Source organism: Galleria mellonella, unplaced genomic scaffold, assembly GCF_026898425.1.
Source record: "Galleria mellonella isolate WM207_F2 unplaced genomic scaffold, CSIRO_AGI_GalMel_v1 utg200, whole genome shotgun sequence".
Lineage (NCBI taxonomy): Eukaryota > Metazoa > Arthropoda > Insecta > Lepidoptera > Pyralidae > Galleria > Galleria mellonella.
The window spans coordinates 2,400,476-2,420,343 of NW_026442034.1; the positions used below are offsets into that span (position 1 = coordinate 2,400,476).

At 31.8% G+C, this 19,868-nt stretch overlaps 3 protein-coding genes across 6 annotated transcripts in view; 1 reads left to right on the top strand and 2 right to left on the bottom strand.

The window, feature by feature from the left end:
- Positions 1–4,398, bottom strand: part of LOC113516451 (neuroglian) — a 60,724-nt gene extending 56,326 nt beyond the window's left edge. For 2 of the 4 annotated variants that reach the window (XR_008252763.1, XM_052894279.1), the window contains exons 1-3: positions 4,253–4,398; positions 3,785–3,870; positions 1,009–1,135 (exon numbers count right to left, since the gene is read on the bottom strand). Coding sequence is in view for 2 of the 4 variants with exons in the window: in XM_052894279.1 (XP_052750239.1) it covers positions 1,009–1,135; positions 3,785–3,842 (185 nt within the window). In the remaining 2 variants the exon portion in view is untranslated. Of the gene's footprint in view, positions 1–1,008; positions 1,136–3,784 lie in introns of all 4 variants that reach the window. The other 2 variants (XR_008252764.1, XM_052894280.1) reach the window with 2 other exon arrangements.
- A 6,701-nt stretch (positions 4,399–11,099) lies between these two features.
- LOC113516467 (uncharacterized) lies at positions 11,100–13,649 on the top strand. The gene is made up of 2 exons (XM_052894248.1): positions 11,100–11,268; positions 12,496–13,649. The coding sequence occupies exon 2, from the start codon at positions 12,501–12,503 to the stop codon at positions 13,647–13,649; it is 1,149 nt and encodes a 382-aa protein (XP_052750208.1). The 5' UTR covers positions 11,100–11,268; positions 12,496–12,500.
- LOC113516461 (scm-like with four MBT domains protein 2) lies at positions 13,289–19,727 on the bottom strand. The gene is made up of 7 exons (XM_052894246.1): positions 19,379–19,727; positions 17,354–17,764; positions 17,150–17,272; positions 16,723–16,851; positions 15,506–16,374; positions 15,003–15,178; positions 13,289–14,597 (listed from the first exon to the last, which is right to left on the bottom strand). The coding sequence occupies exons 1-7, from the start codon at positions 19,451–19,453 to the stop codon at positions 13,759–13,761; spliced, it is 2,622 nt and encodes an 873-aa protein (XP_052750206.1). The 5' UTR covers positions 19,454–19,727; the 3' UTR covers positions 13,289–13,758.
- Between the last annotated feature and the right edge of the window lie 141 nt (positions 19,728–19,868).

Sequence of the window (19,868 nt, forward strand, 5' to 3'; positions counted from 1 at the left end):
AAAAAAGCAGATAAAAACTAGATTCGTATAAGCCTATAAACGGCGACTGACGATCCTATTTTATGAAAAATAAGTATGATACGAATAAATGGTCCGAATGGTAACTAAAAACTTAAAATAGCCACACGTGAAACATTTTCACAGAATAAGTATTATTAGGAAGAGAACGTGCTTAGGCCGTAGTTCTACCCTTTTGTTGCAGTTTACTATTGTATTTTATGTATTTAAATTGTATTTAAACACATTAGTGTATTAGAATCTTTTCATACTGTCTAAGATATGGTTTAGCAGCCCCATGTGAACGGTAAGCGGATTAGACTCCATTTACAAACACTTGCCGGTAGACGCCGCGGGCGTAGTGTCGAATGCTTTATCTAGTTGATCAATAAATAGTTACCCGATTAAAATATAAATAGTATTTAAATTTAGAACGTGGGAACACTTATAATCTAAACTTCACAACAAGCAGTGTTTACACCACAAATAGAAGAGGGCGACTACTGTCGTCACAAAATTAAAATAGGACTAATACCGGAATAAACCCTATTCACTGCAAAAAGAACTATCACAATCGATTTTGATTTGACAACGAAATCAAGTAATATGGTCGCAAAAAAAAAAAATATAAGAAAAATTAAGAATCTTCGTCATTTAAAAGTCACTCAAAAATATACAGGAAACATAGTTATGTAAGAAGAAACAAAACAAGAAAAAGTTTATAAGCTCTTAAATTATTACAGTACTATATTATTCTCGCGCTGAGTTTGAACTGGTGTCATTTGCTAAAAACAACCTGCAAACTATTTGGATGTCACTTAAAACATTCTATAACTGCGAAAGTATCTTTGCTTGTTACACATATTTATATATAACTTATAAAAGAATAAAATTAATTAAGAAAAGTATGTAACGTTTACTACTTCGCCTCCTCTCTCTGCCTACCACATCACCCTAACTTAAACATGAAATATAATGCTACGAGTATGAAATTGATACAAAATAACTCACTTAGGCGCCGGCTCCCCTTCAGCTTCGCACTCGATAATGAAAGGCTTGTCCACCTCTCCTGGCAGCGCCACTTGGAAGAGTAGTTCCTCTTGTGTGGGCTGCTTCACTATCTTGGGGGGCGACGTCACTGTTGACAGGTTTCTTACGATTATTATCTTAATACAATGATCATAGAGGATTTTAAATATTGTTGGATGAATGTATATGTGACAATTAGCAGAATTAATATTTACATTATTAGCTCCTTTTAATTGAACTTAATAAGAAAAAATAAAGAAGTTTTGTTATAATTATGATAGAAACACGCTCTAAATGAAATTATGTAGTAATAATTCGAAACATTATATCAATTAATTGATATTTTATCTGTACTACTATTGTCTCTCTTTTGGTTAATTCAGTTATTTGCTTGTTTTCATTTTCATTAAATTCTATTACATATACTTTTTTTTAAATAAGCAATGTGTGTATTAAAAAAAAAAATTATAGTTAATTATGTGTATTAACATATAAAAAAATCACTTAGTGTTTAATTTTACACTTATTATTACTTATACAATGGTACATTTTTAAATATACATACAAAAATATTACACAATAATTTTGGTTTAATAATAACAATCTACAATCAATCTATCATCAGCGGATACAAAGTTTTTAAAGCATAGGTAAAATTGGATATCTCCTAATATTATCTACTTTCTTAGCAATTGCTAACAAGGAGAATTACTTTTGACAAATACTAATAGAAATAAATCTTTATTAGATGATATGTCTAACTTGAAGTAATTTTTCAGAGATACCAGAGTAAATCATTCACTATTAAGCTTCTACTTCCTAGTAGTAAATTAATTTAATATTTTGTACCATAAAGGTGGTTAATAAACATAATAGCTCAACTGATAATAAATGGTTACAAGAACATATGAACATAGTAATACCAAAAGTAGTCAATCCCGAAGAAACCTTAGTATGGCCTTACAAAACTTATTTCAACATCATTGATTTATATTAATCTAAAAATTTCATATAATATACATGTCCAAACAATCCAAATAGGTCATAGGTAAAGATCTTGTATGAATGCATCATGATATCAAAATATCAATGAGTGGGACAAGGCCGAAATAATATTGTCAATTAGTAATCTAGTTTCAAATCTAACAGTCTTATTGAATTCACGATCCTGTAATTGTGTCTAATGACTGGCGAGTTTAGATTTTACTGGACATTGTAGTAGGATAATTTATTAAGGATTTATTACATATTATTACTATAACAACTAATTTATGTTCTACTGTTCAATTAATTTTCGAGAAAATTTAATATAATTTTTGTGTCACTAATAAGTCTTTTAATGATCATCATCATCAATAAATCATTTTTTTTTATATTTGTATTATTTTTTAATTGACCTTATTGTTTATTTCTTTAATTTTTAGTTTATAAAATATTGTAACTTATTTCAAACACAATTGTATGATTGTTATGAAATAAATAAATGAAATGAAATGTATTTTTTAAAAACTAACTGTGGTGATTAATCTACTTGCCAAGCGTGGCAACTACTGGCAATAGTAGACAGTTAAAGATTGATATCATGATATGTCTTTTACAGCATCTGGAGGAGATGATTCCTACTTCATCATATAAGTTGAATATCAAATGACTGGCATAGTCAATATCAGTAGATTCAGAATCATTCTCTATCACTAACAGTAAAGTTTAGAAACGATATTATACTGGAATCATTATTCTAAGGACCAATATGACCTAACTTCATAATACATTTGAATCAGAAATATTTTTATTTCTTAGTGATCTTTAACAGAATAACTCTGTTAATTTATAAAAATTAAATAAACAGATAAATTTATAAATGTCATTTCAGAATCAACCCCACTGGTGATATCTATAGAAAATATTACAAATTTAATAGTAAGCTAACAAAATCGCTTTTCATTTTTAACCAGAAATGACTCATGGAAATATTTGGATTCTATATTATAATATCATAACAACAGAAAACATACTGTTGTTGTGGTAAATGTTATGTTCGATTAACATTTTTATTTGTAAGCAATTTTTTATAAACTTTCAGGGATACCTACTGAAGAGGCAATACAATAAACCAGTGAAAACTGGAAATAAAATTATCACTACTGGGAATGAAAGCAGGTTTGATAGGACTTGGTATAAAGAATATGATGCCATTCAGGCAGCATGGTAAATGGTCAATGACAAACCCACACATTACAGTGGGATGTTAAAAGATTATTTAATCTAATTATATTAAATGGACCTAAAGTTATTGAAGTCTAGCAATCCAATAAGATAAAAAGTAGATTATTATAACATAATAATTAACACTAAGAATAATACAAATATATATAAATAGATTATTACGCAAACTACATAGTATTAAAATACTATTAAAAGTAGTACAACCAATCTTATTAGAATTTTTATTAATTATTGAATATGATATAATCATACTTTTAAACTAAAATTTTATTAAAAGTACAACAATAATATAATAAAAAATATTTCATTTTTAATATTGACAACTTTATGAATTCAGAATTATCCCAACAATCGACACAAACAGTATTGTTGTGACAAACAGGTATATGAAACTAATATAAACAATATAAAATTTTTATAAACAGCCATCATAAACATGATATATTAAATAAGACATAGTTAAAATCTATTAAAAAGTGTTTATTAATATCTTAAAGCCTATTTAAATTATTAGAAAGTAAATAATACTCACATAGAGCGGCCGCTTGAGATATAACCGCGAGAACACTTAAAAGTTTGATGGTACCCATGATGCTGACAGTCTCCTGTCTGGTATATCTATCGAGAAACGAAACAAGCGAACTTAATTAACTAAACTATACGAAAAACATTTCTCCGGCACACATGTTCACGGCACTTGATGACCTAATCCGAATAAAGCTTGCCACAATGACAACACCCACTAAAAATAGTATCTTAGAAATCACTAAATTGCTGTCTTGTTATAACACAAAAACTTGCATAGTGGTTGAACAAATTATAATATAACCCTAAACCATTTAAAATTATTTAAATTCATATGAAAATAACGCTACTATACCGCACACACTCACTATTTGTTAATGTAGACGGTAAATCAATAATTGCATTTGATTAACTGTAACACTACCATTATAACATAATTAATAGCAGGAATTTTTAAAACATCACTGAATATTACCTAAATTCCTATTTATAATTATAACATCGCGACAAAACCAACTAAAATAATAAAATTCACGGGTTTAAAGGCGGGGCCTCTGAGTTTCGCTGTCGTTCGTTCGTTCAGCAATTGACGGTTCAATGACTGGCGTGGCATAGACTAGAATTCGGTTCGATTCTATGACCTAATCTGTCCATGACATAATTTTATTTCTTTCTAACATCAATTAAAGTATATTTTTCTCTCACTCATATTTTATCATAGACAAATATTACTAAAAAAAATAAAGCCGGTATCCATAGTTAAGAAATTTCATGAAAGGAATACATTTGTTAAGTATTTAACGCCGAAACCGACTAGAATATTGAGGGTATCTAATACTTTTTTGGTCTGTATAAACACTATAACTTAGATTTGATAGAAAGTGAGTGGCTTGAATCATGTTCGTATTCATAGATAGAGAATACAAATGATTAACCTTTATCTATGTTAGAAAGACAAATAACTCCAACAGAGCTGTAAAAACTTTTAAAAACATATAGTCCTTTCTACATACGAAATCTTTGCATATGTTTTTTAAATGTACACGTTCATTACTTAAGTTAATTACACTTGTATCACAATATAAAAACTACTACTATAACTTACACTGTGCGTCTATTTTGTTCCATTTTAAAATAACGAATTACTTAGTGTCCCGTCGATTTTTATCTTTTTTTTTTTTTTACTTTCATTTTTCTTTTTTTTTGTTATAATGTGGCAAAGGGCAGTTATTGACCATTATGCCACAAACACTAACAGAAAACGAGACGGGATATCAAAAAAGAACAATAAGGAATTTGGTATTAGCGATTAGTTATAGTTTAATGTTTGATGAAGGAATCTAAACAGTTATAGATCAAATAGTCAAAAGGAGCTAACAAGCACAGAATGGATGTAGGAAAAGGAATTTTTAATGAAATGAGAGATTTAATGAATAAGAAATGATCATATAAGGAGTAGAAAAAGAAAATATGATCTAGATCGGCCACATCTTTACCACAATCTCAAATATTATGAAGTTCTGCTAAATGAACGGGAGGACATACATGACCAATACACATACGAGATAATGTAGAGGAGACTGTTTTATTATTTTTTTTTACTAGATTTATCATATTTCCTTGTGTGTGCTATGTATGTATTTATATATATATATATATATATATATATATATATATATATATATATATATATATATATATATATATATATATACAGGTTTTTGTATTATATGCATGAAAAATTATAAATTTACTCTTGCGCCACCTACCCACTTCTATTTGTTCTCCTTTAACCAAAGGTTGTCTGTAAGAGATTGCCCTAGCGATAAGATTATTATTTATGGTGCAATAAAGAGTTAAATAATAAAAATAATCTCTATTAGGTCGACCTCCACGTAATTCCCCCTGGAAACCATCGTGAACAATTCATGTTGAATTTGTCACGATGGGCTAACTGACCTGCTTCAACCTCATCTATCATCCTTCACTAGTGCCCCGCCGGTGTATACCGATAACGCGGGCGGGGGTTACCATTCCATTATCATCCATTAAAGAATAGTCAGGACATCAAATAAAGACGAGATACCCACCTATTAAAAAATATATAAACAAAAATATTACATTACGCGTTTCATAAATGCCAAATTGTTTATGTGACAGATCTGTAATAAAAAATTTTATTATTACAGACTCGAAAAAAAGTATTTCATATAGAATATTGGAATATTCTTATATAGATTAAAAATTACTATCTACTAATTTAAATACAATGCTACGAGTAGATATCGGTACTAAATTTAACAAAAAAATAAATAAATAAAAAAATGCTGTGAATATTTATTAGGTAAAATTTCGTTTGACGTTACTAAAATATCAACTGGGCGATTAAGAGTCGTCAAGTAAACTTTGTCGGGAAATATTATAGGAATGAGGACATAAAATTTTTAAAAATGTTCAAGTGGGGCATGGCACAAAAAAGGTTGGAAAACACTGGTATAGAGTGATTTGTATTCTGATATTACTATTGTACCCGTCTAAATAGCATTCCAAATTCCAAATCATTTGTAATTTTTTTTTTAATATTAAAATAGTTATAGATCTATCTGTATTTCTGTATACCTATCTGTAGTATAAAATAGAATGCATACGCTGACTTTTCTGTAGTCCTAAAAAGACACCAAGCAGTAGCAATAGGAATTAATATTCCTGATACTCAGTTTTTGCATGATAGAATCTGAAATGAGGATATCCACAGAACGAAAATGACCGATATAGCCTGAAAGATTTATTTATTTATTTATTCAATAAAAATAATAACAACATTATAACAGCAAAAGCCAAATCAATGTTATAAATCTAGTGTGCTAACATACAAAGTTCTAATAAATGTATTTAAGCCGACTCTAGATATTTCTGATAAGTAAGTTAAAGTGGTAATGACCTGATACCTCAAATACCTTGAAGGACCTCGGTTATACCGATGGGAAAGAAAAGTTCTTGAATGGTGACCCTGTATAACTAAACGCAGTGCAAGACGATTCCCACTAGATAGAGCAACGACCTCAAATGGATTGTCAGTGGACGCAAATGGCCCGGAACGGTTCCTTATTGCAGTCCATGGTGGAGGCCTTTGTTCAGTACTAGACGGTTAACAGTAATTAGTGACAGTGTCGTAACCCAATGGTGTCCTACCACGAATTCCCCTATCCCCTAATATAATAATATTCCGATCAAACTGTCTATGATAACCCCTCCAAACGTTGCCTCCAAGAGATCGCTTTTAGCGATAAGGCCCTGCATTGTTCTCTCACTGTGGTTATTTCTTGTAATTATTCGTATCTATAATAAGTTATAAGAAGGGAAAAAATGTTGGGGCACTTGACACGATACGACGAACTTATGAACATTATAATAGAAGGTAAGATAAAAGGAAGGAGTTGGTGTCGTGTCGTATCAAGAGGTGAAGAGACTCGCTGAATATCGTAGTGAGTGGTAAGAGCTCCATCGACAAGAGCGCAGCTCTTAAATAGGATAGATAGATAGATAATAAGTACCTAGTGTAATCTTTTGGAGGTATCTATTTATTCTATGGACCACAGAAATCTTCGAATGTAACCAACACCAAAACATTTTTTTGTGCCTTAATTCAAAATTCTTACAGACCACCTATGATGTACACTGATAACAAGCCTAAATAATCCCAATAACATCAGTGGCTCAACTTTCACGTTGCATTCAAATATATTATACTCAGCGAAATGTGAACGTATCAAGTGTTATGTTGACCGCAATATCTAATACGGATTATGGATAATTAAGGATTAATGGTCGTAAGCACGTTTTTTATTTTATGTTGTCTCTTTTAATGTCATTTAATTATCACTAGCGTTTACCTGCGGCTTCTTTCGCGTGACCAGATTATGTTTACAGATCGGGATAAAAAGTAGTCGATATTTTTCTCCATCTCATATAATAGGTAAGTATATTAAGGGCGGGGGGGGGGGGGAATGATACAGCAATGTATATATTAGTTACAATATCTATATATTGGTCCAATAACGAATATGTTAAAAACCTGATAATAAAAAAAAATACATTTTTTTGATTATCAGGGATCCCAGGAGAGAAACCGGCGTACAATGCGGGCAGAAATTAAGAGCACCGCTTTCTGCATCTTTCCCGGAAGTGAGCCGCTTCGGAATCCCAACCGTCTGAGATGTTGTTCCAGACTAGTATATATATATACGAGATAAGATCGTTTACTGATAAACGATTGAAATGATTTAGGTGGACGTCACCCCCCACAGAATGTGCTTTCGGTAATTCTTCGTCTTAACCACCTGATCCTGTATGGCGCACACAAAACCCTCGGTCTCTCCGAAAAGATCACCGAATTGTAGCCAGTGCACGGATGTCTTCGCGTTGACGTACGGCCCGTGAAGGGCTTTGAAGAACCTTCCGTGCAACTCTTTCTCTTTCTATACGGCCTCCCGCTGAGAGGTACCCAGGACTTCAAGTTTTTGCCAGTCCTCTTTAGCCAGAGAAAGAGGGGTAAATCCTTTGTCATATTCTATGATTATTTTTATTATTTAACTCTTTATTGCACCATAAATAATAATCTTATCGCTAGGGCAATCTCTTACAGACAACCTTTGGTTAAAGGAGAACAAATAGAAGTGGGTAGGTGGCGCAAGAGTAAATTTATAATTTTTCATGCATATAATACAAAAACCGTATATATATATATATATATATATATATATATATATATATATATATATATATATATATATATATATATATATATATATATATATATATATATATATATATATATATATATACAGGTTTTTGTATTATATGCATGAAAAATTATAAATTTACTCTTGCGCCACCTACCCACTTCTATTTGTTCTCCTTTAACCAAAGGTTGTCTGTAAGAGATTGCCCTAGCGATAAGATTATTATTTATGGTGCAATAAAGAGTTAAATAATAAAAATAATCATAGAATATGACAAAGGATTTACCCCTCTTTCTCTGGCTAAAGAGGACTGGCAAAAACTTGAAGTCCTGGGTACCTCTCAGCGGGAGGCCGTATAGAAAGAGAAAGAGTTGCACGGAAGGTTCTTCAAAGCCCTTCACGGGCCGTACGTCAACGCGAAGACATCCGTGCACTGGCTACAATTCGGTGATCTTTTCGGAGAGACCGAGGGTTTTGTGTGCGCCATACAGGATCAGGTGGTTAAGACGAAGAATTACCGAAAGCACATTCTGTGGGGGGTGACGTCCACCTAAATCATTTCAATCGTTTATCAGTAAACGATCTTATCTCGTATATATATATACTAGTCTGGAACAACATCTCAGACGGTTGGGATTCCGAAGCGGCTCACTTCCGGGAAAGATGCAGAAAGCGGTGCTCTTAATTTCTGCCCGCATTGTACGCCGGTTTCTCTCCCTGGGATCCCTGATAATCAAAAAAATGTATTTTTTTTTATTATCAGGTTTTTAACATATTCGTTATTGGACCAATATATAGATATTGTAACTAATATATACATTGCTGTATCATTCCCCCCCCCCCCCGCCCTTAATATACTTACCTATTATATGAGATGGAGAAAAATATCGACTACTTTTTATCCCGATCTGTAAACATAATCTGGTCACGCGAAAGAAGCCGCAGGTAAACGCTAGTGATAATTAAATGACATTAAAAGAGACAACATAAAATAAAAAACGTGCTTACGACCATTAATCCTTAATTATCCATAATCCGTATTAGATATTGCGGTCAACATAACACTTGATACGTTCACATTTCGCTGAGTATAATATATTTGAATGCAACGTGAAAGTTGAGCCACTGATGTTATTGGGATTATTTAGGCTTGTTATCAGTGTACATCATAGGTGGTCTGTAAGAATTTTGAATTAAGGCACAAAAAAATGTTTTGGTGTTGGTTACATTCGAAGATTTCTGTGGTCCATAGAATAAATAGATACCTCCAAAAGATTACACTAGGTACTTATTATCTATCTATCTATCCTATTTAAGAGCTGCGCTCTTGTCGATGGAGCTCTTACCACTCACTACGATATTCAGCGAGTCTCTTCACCTCTTGATACGACACGACACCAACTCCTTCCTTTTATCTTACCTTCTATTATAATGTTCATAAGTTCGTCGTATCGTGTCAAGTGCCCCAACATTTTTTCCCTTCTTATAACTTATTATAGATACGAATAATTACAAGAAATAACCACAGTGAGAGAACAATGCAGGGCCTTATCGCTAAAAGCGATCTCTTGGAGGCAACGTTTGGAGGGGTTATCATAGACAGTTTGATCGGAATATTATTATATTAGGGGATAGGGGAATTCGTGGTAGGACACCATTGGGTTACGACACTGTCACTAATTACTGTTAACCGTCTAGTACTGAACAAAGGCCTCCACCATGGACTGCAATAAGGAACCGTTCCGGGCCATTTGCGTCCACTGACAATCCATTTGAGGTCGTTGCTCTATCTAGTGGGAATCGTCTTGCACTGCGTTTAGTTATACAGGGTCACCATTCAAGAACTTTTCTTTCCCATCGGTATAACCGAGGTCCTTCAAGGTATTTGAGGTATCAGGTCATTACCACTTTAACTTACTTATCAGAAATATCTAGAGTCGGCTTAAATACATTTATTAGAACTTTGTATGTTAGCACACTAGATTTATAACATTGATTTGGCTTTTGCTGTTATAATGTTGTTATTATTTTTATTGAATAAATAAATAAATAAATCTTTCAGGCTATATCGGTCATTTTCGTTCTGTGGATATCCTCATTTCAGATTCTATCATGCAAAAACTGAGTATCAGGAATATTAATTCCTATTGCTACTGCTTGGTGTCTTTTTAGGACTACAGAAAAGTCAGCGTATGCATTCTATTTTATACTACAGATAGGTATACAGAAATACAGATAGATCTATAACTATTTTAATATTAAAAAAAAAAATTACAAATGATTTGGAATTTGGAATGCTATTTAGACGGGTACAATAGTAATATCAGAATACAAATCACTCTATACCAGTGTTTTCCAACCTTTTTTGTGCCATGCCCCACTTGAACATTTTTAAAAATTTTATGTCCTCATTCCTATAATATTTCCCGACAAAGTTTACTTGACGACTCTTAATCGCCCAGTTGATATTTTAGTAACGTCAAACGAAATTTTACCTAATAAATATTCACAGCATTTTTTTATTTATTTATTTTTTTGTTAAATTTAGTACCGATATCTACTCGTAGCATTGTATTTAAATTAGTAGATAGTAATTTTTAATCTATATAAGAATATTCCAATATTCTATATGAAATACTTTTTTTCGAGTCTGTAATAATAAAATTTTTTATTACAGATCTGTCACATAAACAATTTGGCATTTATGAAACGCGTAATGTAATATTTTTGTTTATATATTTTTTAATAGGTGGGTATCTCGTCTTTATTTGATGTCCTGACTATTCTTTAATGGATGATAATGGAATGGTAACCCCCGCCCGCGTTATCGGTATACACCGGCGGGGCACTAGTGAAGGATGATAGATGAGGTTGAAGCAGGTCAGTTAGCCCATCGTGACAAATTCAACATGAATTGTTCACGATGGTTTCCAGGGGGAATTACGTGGAGGTCGACCTAATAGAGCATATTGCTAGCAATGAGGCTGTCAAACTCCATTGCTAATAATCCCTTTCCCCCTATGTCCTGACTATTATTATTATAACTATTAGATTAGTATAACTAAGGCTATAGCTAAAGCTAAAGTATTATAGTAAAAATAATAATAATAAATAATAGTAAAGCTAAAGCTTAATGTCCAGTCTAGTTAGAGAATATGCCATTTTTGCACCAATACAGGTAATAGACTACAGGGATAGTAGGTGCTGTAGGGAAGAAGGATTGCAAGTAATGGGGACGTCACTTCCCACAAAACCTGTCGGATCGACCTCCACGCGGTTCCCTCTGTTTACCATTGTGTGTCTATTATGTCTCACTAGTGCAAATGGAATTACCATCCTATTATCTAGTATATAAAAATGCGAGGTATTGGGGAAGGTGGGAGGGATTCGTAGTAATGAGAACTAACAGCTCTATTGCTAGCAATGTACTTACTCAATCAGGTCGACCTCCATGTTGTCCGGCCTGGAAAATACCGTAGTTAATTTCTGGGAAATTTGTCATGACGAGTCAAATGAACAATTTTATCCTCACCTATCATTATTCACTGGTACCCCAGTATATATCGATCGATCGATAATGAATGCGGGGTATAACAGTCTTATTCTTAGCAATATGCACCATCTGACCTGCTTTCAATCTCACCCATCATCACACACTGGTGCCCCGGCAATGTATAACAATAACACAGGTGTGATTCTATTTAAAAAAAAACCTATTAAAGCATAATTACCGTTATCAATGAGGTCTAACAGCCCTATCATTATATCAGGGCGACCCCTACATTGGTTCCTTCTTGAAACTATCGCGGATAATTCTTATTGAATTCATGACGGGCCAAATAATCTGCATTCAGCTTCACCTATCTATGGTGCACTGCCAGCGTGTTACGATAACGAAAGCGAGGTTACCATTCCATTTACACCCATTAAAAAAATAGTATTTTAGACTAAATATACAAAAATCTAATTCTGGCAGGTAACATGCAAGACCCGCAATTAAAAATGAGTTGTAGTTTCTATGGAACAGAATCACCCAAGGATCTATTTCAGTTGGAAAGTTCGTGGAAATCTGATATTGAATTAGCTCAGAATAAGCATCTATCAAATGCTGAATACAGCAAGTCTGGTTTGAGCTTTCCTCAAAATTCTATAAACAAGTTTAAAAAATATTACAAACGTTATGATCACGACGAGATTCCAGTCAAAGAATTTATTAATTTGGACGCCAATTTTGTGAAGGACTTAGAAACTGGAGACAATGATCGAGTCTCATTAACTAATTCAGAATTAGAGAGAATTGAAAAGAAAGTCTATAGTAACATATCACAAGAACTACAAACGGATGAAAGCTCAACAAGTACCCTCGAATCTAACATAAAACTTTTCAAAATAACAGTCCAAGAAATTTTTGACAATTTTAAAACAAATATGCGTGATTTCGAACTTTATAAAAAGAAATTTCATGAAATTTTAGCAAAAAACCAAACTGAGCAAATTACGGAGATGGAAGACTTCATAAAGGATATGATACATCATATTGTATCTTCCGAATCCTCCCTGTCTAATAAAAATTTCAAATTAGAAACTGAACATAAGCAAACAAATTCTAATAACGGGTCTGGCGAAATAAGCTTAGACTCGATCGAAAACGGAAGAGTTTTAGAGAGTCCACATTCTATAGTAGAGGCATTTAAAAATGAAAATTATCTCACCGATTCTACTCTTGACGAAAATAATTCTAAAGTAAAATCTTGTAATAAAAAAGAAGAAAATTTTAATATTTATTTATTAAGTGGTATACCGTTTGTTCAGATTAAAATGAATGACCGAAATTTATTATCCGAAATTAATATTAAACATCCAAATGGCCAAGAACGTTCAGAATACCATGTAGCATCTGCAGAGAATATGAAAAAAGTAGGAGCTAAGAAAATTGAATTAGAGAAATACGTTAAATTACAGCAAGACCTACCAGAAAGAGAAATACCCGTAAAAGTATCATTTGCTAAGAAAAATATACATTTAGATGAAGATTTTACTTGCAGCAAAAACATGGAACACAATAAGTCGTTCATGGCTAAAATTTGTAGTTACATTTGTAAAAGATTCCGAAAGAATACATTTGTTTGAATATTTATAAAATGTAGTGAAATTCTATGTACAATACATTACAATAAAATTGATTAATAACAAGTATTTTATTATGGACTAGACAAAAATAAAATATTCAGGAACAAATTCATAAAGATTCATCATTATCTTCATAATTGACTATATAGTACCATCTAATCATTGTAATATGTTTGCACAACTGCAAAGCAAATTCTTTTTTCATATGCAAAAAGTCTTGTATGGTTGCTAAATCGAGCATTATGAAGGCTTCACCATCAATTTCTTCTTCTTTCATCTTTTTAGCTATTAGTTTGCAATCATCTGTATTAATTAAATATGAGTAAACATCATCAACAGACCACTCCAATGGATTAGGAGACAGTTTGAGCTTATCTTTCATCCACGGCAAGGAAGTGTCTTTTTCAAACATTTTATTATCGGATGGTAGAGGATCATAAGAAGTAAATTTCAATTTTTTTAATTCCGGCTCTTCAGAATCTGATACATCGGAAATATTTTTAGCATCTCTTGAATTAGAGCTGCTTTCGTTAGTATCATTTTCCGTGTCGCTATCTGGCGAGTTTTGTTTTTTTGTTACACAGGTATTATTGTACATTGTCTCTACATCTTTTTTGTTCCAATGAGCTTCTTTCATCTGTAATGCGAAATTTGGTAGTTTCGCACCTCTCGTTTTCATTTCCATTTTAGGATATGTATTTTTTTGTTCTTGCCTTTTACGTTTACTTCTTTTATATTCGATTCCACTCTCTGGTGAATTTGGCCTTGTTCCTGGCTCAGATGGTGGCGTGGAACCAGCACTGTGCTCGCTTTCGATATATTCCCCATCTTTTGTTATATCTTGACTCATTTGCTGTTCTTTTTCTCTCTTTTCAGGAGTGGACTTTTTCTTTTTTTTCTTACTGCTAAAGGTGCCTTTCGGTCTACCACGTCGCTCAGTGCCATTATCTGAAATATTTTCAATATTCAAATTTCCATTTTTTAAATTAAATACTATTACTTAATCAGAAGTCCAAATAATGAATGAATGAATTAGTATACTTTATTTACATTATACAATATAGGAAATAAGCAAGACAATTAATAAATATAACGATACAATTGTATAAGTACAGTAAGGCGGTCTTATTGCCGAGAGCAATCTTTTCAAGACAACCTTAGGGTAATGGACTAATTATTGTACAACTAGGTATTGTATAATTAAGAAAATTAACAGAATAAAACATTAAGAAAAATAATTATAAGTATTAAGTATATATAAGTATAATAGTCAAATTTTAAAAAATAAAGTGATTTAGTAATAATGTATGTAATACATTACTTATATGAAAACATAATGAGGAAATTACTCACGAAATATGGATTTATCAACTTGCTGGCAGTTCTGTGGACAGTGTTCGAGGTATTCCACTGGCCCAAAGAGACAAGGGCATGCTTGCATCTTAATACACATTTCCCGGCAAAACGACATAACTTGGTCTGCAGTCGTTGCTATTGGAACATAAGCATGATAAGTGGAAGTTTTTAATCTGAAAAAAAAAAAATTAAATATCGTAACATATGTTCTTGCGCAAAACCAGATTGCTAGAACTAAAACACGAGTTCCAAGTTAAATAATAATTAAAGTAAGTTGTATATTACATTTAAAATTGTTGCTATCATTATGTTTGTGTTGTCATGTAAAACACATACACACACATATAAAAAAATAATATTTTTCAGCAGTAGATTTTGTATTGGAAGTTTACATATTATTGCATTCTAAATGTCTTCATACTGTCCCACTTAAAAACAATAAAGATACAAATTATATGTAGTATTGAAAAAAAAAGAAGAGCATAAAAAAGAATACTTACTTAGCCCTCAACATTTCTAGTCTCATGCCTTCTTCAGGAGCTTCCTCAGTCTCCCAGTCTTTAAGCAACTTAGCTGGCTTATAAGATGCTGATATAATTTTGTTTAATACTTCTTTCAAAACTAAAGATAAAGGCCCAGGACCGACATGTTTTGGTAGCTGAGACAGTTTGTTCCTACTGATTGATGGGCCAGAATAACATTTGTAATTGAAAAAAATCCTATCACACCACTCCTCTGACGATTTCATATCTTCTTTAACATTCCTCACTTCTTCTGCTAGTTTTGGTGACTCTTTATTGGTAGATGTATCAGGGATGTGGAGTTCATAATTGTTACTATCACACCAACCCACGGGAAAGAGAAGGTCGCTGTCATGTGCATACCATACTTTCTCCCCAATAGGTAGAAGTTCCACACACACCATGTGTTCTACAATTGACCCCACTGTAGCTACATGTATTTCTGCGTGGTTCTGCGGATTAACAGCTTCCAACATCATGTTCACTTCAATTCCTTTCAATGGTGTCTTGTTCCCGAAACAGTAATCCGGAGCTGGCACTGACGAGGTCATAGACAGATATTCATCCCAATCGAAAGGGCCTTCTTTCCAAATTTTTGGTGTTTTGAATGTAATGTTGTGCTTTTCAGCCCAACCTATGGGGTATATGTATGGATGCATAGAATCACAAAGCCAAGCCATTTTTGATTCTTCATAATCTTCAAGATGGTCATCAATGATGACTAGAAAGTGAAAGTTATTAAATACTTTGGTCACAGTGGCTGGCCTTATTGATTTCATGTCCTGAGGGCTTAGAGCCTCTAATTTCATTCCTGTGACAAAGTTGTGCACTTCTAAGCTGGGAGTAGGCTGTAAAAGATAATGTCTAAAATAATAAAATATGTATAATAATATGATTGTTATTTTTTTTTTATTATGGGAATGATTCGAAGTGCCTTAGTTTTGTAAAAATAATGCTTTTACAATTTTTAAAGCCAATCAATACACATAATGTTAACAGGGATTTAAAAGAATAACTGTCGAGTTTCTTGCAGGTTCTTCTCAATAGATTACAAGTTTTCGAACTCTGCATACATAAAAAAGTTATGATTTAAAAGTGCTTGTAAACAAGTATATTTGATTAAGACGATTTGAATTGGAATGGAGAGAGTGTGCTCTTGTAGATTAGTTATTTGGTTTTAATTTTGTTTATATTACCTGAAATAAATCAGCAGGTGTTGGCTCTTTAATGGATTCTTCAGCACTCTGCCTCAATTGAGTACTGAGTTTATTCTTGCATGAAAACTTGTTCACTTTCCCTGGATATTTGAATTGCCACGGCGAACCCTTGAAACAAATTTTAATATAATCAATTTTTGAACAATGTTTGACAGAGTATTTAACTCAGAATTTTAAAACTCAAGAGTTACCATAATAACCACATTGTCTTACATTTACGCAGTCGTTGTCTAATGCAAAGTATGACTATTAACGCATATTTCTTTTTAAAAGACTGGTAGCACACATGTAATACCTCCGGTGTTGTGAGTGCTCATAGGCAGCAGTACTCACAATCAGGTGAGCCGCACATACATTTATCACTTGTGTTATAAAAAAAAGATTAGAAGTCTATAAAGAAGGTTACCTTATTAGTGACGAATCCAAAATTACACAAGCGCGGATTTGAGAAGAATATCCAGAAATCTTGCTGATCATCATCCGCACCGTCATAGCGTAGTAAAAGCCGCCCTCCCACATTCTCAGATACCTGGGAAATATATTTACTTTTTGTATTAACAAAATTCATTTTCACTTGCAAATATTAATATAAAAATATGATGAAACTCACTGTTGCAATCCAATATTTGTATGGATCCAGAATATTTTGCACTTCCACCTTCATCCCTGATATAATTCTATCAATAGGTGACAACCCCTTGTTATTTAAAGCTTCTATTGACACCGATTGTCCACCCATTAGTACTTTCTTCATTATGTCTATGATGGTATCTCCATACCTTTCATTTATATCATCAGGTGGTTCTATTAACTCATCATACTTCCCACACCAACCAAGAGGGTGCACCTTAGTGCCAGATATATCACACCAAAAATCACTGTCAGCCCCTATAAACTTGATCCTCAAGAGGTGTCCACAAACCATAGTAATTTTAGCAATCCAGTATATGTCTGGATTCGTTTTATGGCATACTTCAAGCAGCATGCCTTGTCTAATGCCATTGTTAAGACTTGCTTCCACCTGCAAACGCAGATAAAGTTTTCTTCAATTCTTTTTGTTCCACAAAACACAAAAAAAACTATTTCTATTATGACAAAATTAAGATGAGACGAATCCCTTATCCTTACTAATAATAAAATTGTGAAAATATTTTGTTTGTTCGATACCTCTTTGTATAAAAACTTAATATAAAAATCTGTTTCTTTTATTATCCATATTAGGACATTCATCCCAATATCCATTCTTTGGGAACACCAGATGATGTCTATAAACATATTAGCTGACCCCACAAACTTTGTTGTCCCCTTACCTTTACCAAACCCCTTTATTTTTATAAATTTCTTCGCAAATAAAAATCATTGATAATTTTTTATTTTTATTTATTACACTCCTAGTTAGCTCTCTAACTAGATGGTGATATTATTAAAAAGTCTAGTACTTTCTTTTAATCTCCTTAAATTAATAATAATTAATATAGATAGATAGATAGATACTTTTTACTGTTTCCTCCAAAAGATTACAATAGTAAACTTATTATAAATATAAATAATTACAAGAAATAATCATATATATGCTAGAGCTGCTATAAATAATCTTGATCATTAAATCTGCTACTGGGGACCTGACTTCTACCTTGCTCCACATAATACATATGCATAGTAATAATGGATTTGACCCTAACAAACTAAGATATTTGGAAAATAGCAATGGATAGGAGAACATTAAAATTGAGAAAAATATAAAAAAATCAAAACATTCTTACTTTTAAAAATAATGAGAATAACAAAATATACTGATGCCCAAAAGGACAAATATTTATTTATATAATAATTAATATATTATCTAAAATTTATTGATATATTAACCAGGTTCACTACAATTCATTAGAAATATTATTAAAATTTTAAAATTAAATTTTAATAATGAAGGTAACAATAAAAAGGTGGTGTTGAACATGCACCTTTTGCACTATACCTGGGACAAGTATAGTATAAAAGGTGAAGTTTGGAAGCAATAGGGTCTGCTCTTGCATCTATTCCATATTTTTATTTTAATAAGCATAATTTTGTCTCAATTAAAGTTTATTCTATTCTATTCTTAATAATTTAATACAAAATAGCTATCAACTTTTGAAATAAGTACAGTGATGAAGTTATAATGATGGCTTATTAATATACTCAATTCTATTGTAAGTTATAAACTTATATAAATGGACAAACAATTAAATATAATTATTTATTTAGAAATTTACATCTTTCTATTGCAGAAACCTATTTTTCTGAATTATATTTAAATCTAATCCTCCTTGATTATTGATTAATATTAAAAAACAACGATTTTTACTTATAGATGAACTAAATAAAAATAAAATCAAGAAAAGTTCATTTATCATTTTAGTATATTTTAACAAAGCTCCTAAAGTAGACAGGTAACAGGTAGCGTGGGAATATTTTTATTTTCTATTCTATTATCTATATAATAATATATATTATTTAAATATTAATTTGAAAAGTTATTTACGCATTTTAAAAATAAAGTATTGGATGACTAATTTAATGAAATAACAATTAATACTTTTTTGCATTAACTATATTAGGTATTTATTATTTAACAATTGATACACGATAAACTTACATGAGAAAATAATTCCTCTGGGACGGCAATGCACTTATTAGCTTCCAAAAAAATACTCCAGTCAAACTCCACCATTATACAAAATAGTGTTTAAGTTCATCAAGAAAAATTATAAATAGCACATAACACAACAATTAAATAGAAATGAAACGGTCATGAAGCTCTCAGCTGGCTGAATGAACTTTTCTACTTTATGAAATTCAATTTCAATAGTAATCTATCTCTCTTTAGCAAACCTAAGAATGTATTTATTTATCTTCTTCGCACTTATTGTTTTATAATTTATACTACTTTCCTTAAGTAGGTATTTGGTATGTAGTAAACAACAACACGGTCTTAAACCCTATAATCGTATAGCATATACAAAGTAAAATTAGTGAATAAATGGATTTGCTTAGATATCAAAGTATAATAAGATTTTATCATCGCAGTTGATAGTCGCTAATAGAAAACATTAACATATATCATTAGAGATGGGCAATCCACCTGG